Source organism: Psammomys obesus, unplaced genomic scaffold, assembly GCF_907164565.1.
Source record: "Psammomys obesus unplaced genomic scaffold, mPsaObe1.curated_primary_1811, whole genome shotgun sequence".
In the NCBI taxonomy this organism is placed as follows: Eukaryota; Metazoa; Chordata; class Mammalia; order Rodentia; family Muridae; genus Psammomys; species Psammomys obesus.
Window position 1 is genome coordinate 1,720,962 of NW_026592710.1, and position 4,027 is coordinate 1,724,988.

General features: G+C 54.8%; 1 protein-coding gene across 3 annotated transcripts in view; it reads left to right on the forward strand.

Annotated features, from left to right (window-relative positions):
• Positions 1–4,027, forward strand: part of Prdm16 (PR/SET domain 16) — a 201,374-nt gene that overhangs the window by 154,957 nt on the left and 42,390 nt on the right. For 2 of the 3 annotated variants that reach the window (XM_055615206.1, XM_055615208.1), the window contains exon 3: positions 2,589–2,726. In XM_055615206.1, coding sequence (XP_055471181.1) covers positions 2,589–2,726 — 138 coding nt within the window. The remainder of the gene's footprint in view (positions 1–2,588; positions 2,727–4,027) is intronic. The other variant, XM_055615207.1, reaches the window with a different exon arrangement.

Sequence of the window (4,027 nt, forward strand, 5' to 3'; positions counted from 1 at the left end):
GATAGATAGATAGATAGATAGATAGATAGATAGATAGATAGATAGATGGATTAGATAGATACATGATGGATGGATGGATGATAGATAGATAGAGAGACCGACCTACACACACACACCTTCCGAGGCGCACAGCTGTGTGTGTGTACCCATAGCCATGTGCACACACGTCTGCACCTTGCACATGCACATGTGAATTCATGTAGTTATCTGGACCTCAACAAGCTCCCAAGCACTTTACCTTAGTGGTTACTAGCCAATTAGTAAAGATTGTCCTTGGGGAAATAGGCCTCAACTCAGAAATCAACAGCCAAACTCCAGGGAAGTCCTGGGGACAGAGCCCTGAATGCAGACATGGTCGCTCACAGCATGGTTAACCAGCTCCCCAGGCTCGGCACCACAAGGGAAAAACAGGCAGAGAGATGAGAAGGAGAAAGAAACACAGGGTGAGGGGCAGGTAGGCAGGCAGGACCTGGGGTTCTGTTCCACCGGCTCAGAAGTCTGTGTGGCAGGGACCCGTGGGGAGGCCCTTCCCCTCTGGCAGGGAGGAAGGGCCCACTGGTCTCTCCGGAGCCCGTCTCAATCTGCCTCGTGAGGTAGAGGTCTCACTAACATGAGCCGACCTCCTCAGCAGTTTCCTGCAGTGTCAGCAGTTGGGAAGAGGGTCTGAGACTGGGCAACTAAGGAGGGCACTCCCTCTTTGGGCTTGGTGGCCGGAGCCCACTTCTTGGAGAATGGAAGGTCTGCCCTCCTGTACATCAGCCCTCGTGGCCTCATCACGTGGCCACTGTTCACTCTGCCTCCATCCCACAGGCTGTGAGGTCACCCAGTGGTGTTTGGGTCGGAGCATGGCAGGCAGAGGCCTCCAAGGACATGTAAGGAGCAGGGAAGGCTTCACCTAACCCCCGAGTGGCAGAGCCTTTAGTGAACCCTAGGTGGATGGATGAGATGGCCTCTACTGAGCTCAGATCCCTGGGAGATCTCTCTGGGCAAGCACCCCCTGAGCCCCAGGGGACAGGCGTAGCCCCACCTGTGTCCTAATGTCTCTAGAGTTGAGGGTCCTGCCTCTCAGGAAGCAGCCTGCCCCCCGCGCCTGCTCCCTAAGCTCAGAGGAGTACAGTTAGGCTCCCAGCTTTGCCAGTGTGTGAAGCCTAGTGTTTTAGTTTTGAGAGGAATGTCAGGATCCCTGGCTGGGTGGGGCGAGGCTCTGTGTTCACTCTACCATCTGCTCTTTGAGCGTCTCTCACCCCATCTTCTTCAGGCACAGAGCATAGCTTCTTCATGGCCTTATCCACAGCCAGCCTGGAGTGGTGAGGCCTCTTCTCTGATTCTGGGGTAAAAGGCCATGTGGGGGCAAGTGGTGAGTCAGTGCTTAGCTCATTTCTGCCACTGCTGCCCCATGGGTAAGAAAAGCTTCCAGAGAATCCGCTTGTGACCCAAGGCGGCCCACAGGGCCCCAGGAGCAGGCGTTACAGTGCTACTGTACACAACCACAGAGCCGTGTGCTGGGATCTGATCCTTGTTCTAAGTCTCTCCCACCCGGTACCTTCAGACCTTCATTGCCACCTTTGTCAGGAGCCCAGGGGTCAGTGATGGGTGTCAACTGAGAGTCTCAGTGTCTGCTCCGGGTGCACAAGGATCCTGAAGAGTGACGTCTCCACTGAACAGAGCCTCTCCTGCCACCCTCGCTGGGTCCCTCAGGCTCCTCTTTATCCTGCCTGCTTGCACTCCCCCACCCACCTGCTCACCCTTCCCACCTGGAAATGCCTTCCCCAGGACACCCCTACCTACCCTCTGCCCTTCAGCCATCTGACTTTTGTGCCCAGTTAGCCACCTCAGTTGCTGCTGGCTTCAAAGGCTTTGGTTAGGGCTTACCGTAGGCACCGGGCAAAGCAGGCAGGAGCAGGAAGGCGCTATTGCACCCGCAGCTGCCAGCCGGTGGTCCAGGTCTTCTTGCAAGCAACCCTCAGGGTGGGGGGTGGGGGACAGAGGTCAGCAGACAAGGCTCAGAAGACAGCAGCAGCAGCAGCAAAGCTAACCCAGTGCAGTGCAAGGAAGCAGGACCTCTGGCCACAGTCAAACTGAAACGTTCCGGTTGAAAGGAACAAAATGCTTTTCTGGCATTCCGGTGATGTGCAGTCTGACAAGAGCAGGTACACACGTGTGCACGCTGGCACACACACGGAGACTCAGGTGCAGCTATCACACCCTGATAACACCTTTACCTTCAGAACTGCTTTTTCTGGCTCAGCGCCCCACTGTCCTTAGCAGAGGGCTTGTGTCAGACACAGAAGGCTCTGCTTTCTCACACCTGGACAGCTCACTGGAAAGTTTTAAAATGCTAGGGCCTCGTCACTGCCTAACCTGCCTGTGAGCTGCTCTGTAAGAACAGGAAGGGGCACCCTCTTCTTTCCACCGGTCTCCTTCCTGGAGGGTCCCAGGACTAGGTGGGCTAGGTGAACGGGGCCTCTCCAGTGCCTGGGACTGGCTGAGGTCCAGCCAACCTGCCGCCCTGCCCGAGTCTGCCTGCGCCTCTGAGGCATCTGCCACTGCTCACAGGCATCTCTGACCTCGGGTTGCTTCTTCCCCAGCAGATCTCTGAAGACTTGGGCAGTGAGAAGTTCTGCGTGGATGCCAGCCAGGCGGGGGCCGGCAGCTGGCTCAAGTACATCCGTGTAGCATGTTCCTGTGATGACCAGAACCTCACCATGTGTCAGATCAGTGAGCAGGTAGGTCGAGGCTGCTCAGCTGGGCTTCTGTCAGCGGGGACTGTCCTCGGGGACTGGACACCAAGGTGGCTGGGTGCTGAGGGGAGGGTCGGCGAACCTCTTGTAAGATCCTGGACCACCTGCCAAGCTCTGTCTTGCCCCAGGAGTGGCCATTAGACTCATGCCCAGCAGGGGATACCTGGAAAATTTAGCTGCTCCAGAGTACTCTACAAGAGTGATGACCTCAGAGCAGAGTCCAGAAGAACTCGTCTGAGGCTGGTGGCATTGGAGAACTGAAAGCGTGTTTTTAAAGGCCAGAGGGAATAAACAGGACACCAAGTCCAGGGCTCCACATTCCCTGCAAATGCCAGGAGACATGGGAAGAGCAGCAGATAAGAACCAATGGAAGGAATCTTGCCTCAACAGCCCTGGTCAAACAAGGTTTCCAAAAGGGTCTGCACTGGCCAGGTGCTTCCTAGACCAGGCTAAGGGAAAATGTCCAAACCCACAAGTCATAATTGTGGCCTGACCTACTGCCAAGAAAATGGTCTTTCATTGGCATGGTCTCCTTTCTCCTAGGAGTAAACTGACCTCAGCTGCAGTCCCCTCAAAGGCTGAGGAACCACTAGTTCTGGGCGTAGCTTCTCAGAGCAAGAACACCCTGAAGTTCACTGGCCCCTCCAGCTCCATGGCCACTGCATTCCCAGAGCAGGCTCCAGACCTGCCAGCCCCATCCACTGGGCACTGTGACCAGCACTGCTTTGTCCCTTTTGTAGCTTCAAGGTTGACCCTGCAGGCTCGGTATTCCAGCAAAGCCTCCTGCTGGCAGAGCATGGGTTCCTCTGGGTACCAGCTCCCAGCCCTCCCAGCAGAGCGGTTTATTCTGCCTATGTCTTTAGGGCTATATGTAAGATTTTGTTGGGAAAAAAAAAGGCTCCATTTACTTTTACAACGATTTGTGAAGACCACGTAACAAAGACCCCATTCTTGTGTAGCCTGTGCAAGCTGTCTAAAGTGGTTCAAGGCTCTTGACTCTAGAGAAATATTTTGCATTTAAAAAGACAACAAGGAAGCTGTAGCGAGGCCCCTGACCCTGCACACCGCCTCACAGTGCTCCTCAGAAGCTTAGTCTCCTCAGCTCTTGGGCTCCATCTGACCAGGCAGTGAGTCCACCAGACACCTGCTGGTTCCAGACAGCCGGGACCAGGGCCTCTGCCTCAAAGACTTCCATGACCTTCAGCTGGAACTAAAAATTTTGAGAACAGAAAAAAAAAGAAGAAGAAGAAGAAGAAGAAGAAGAAGAAGAAGAAGAAGAAGAAGAA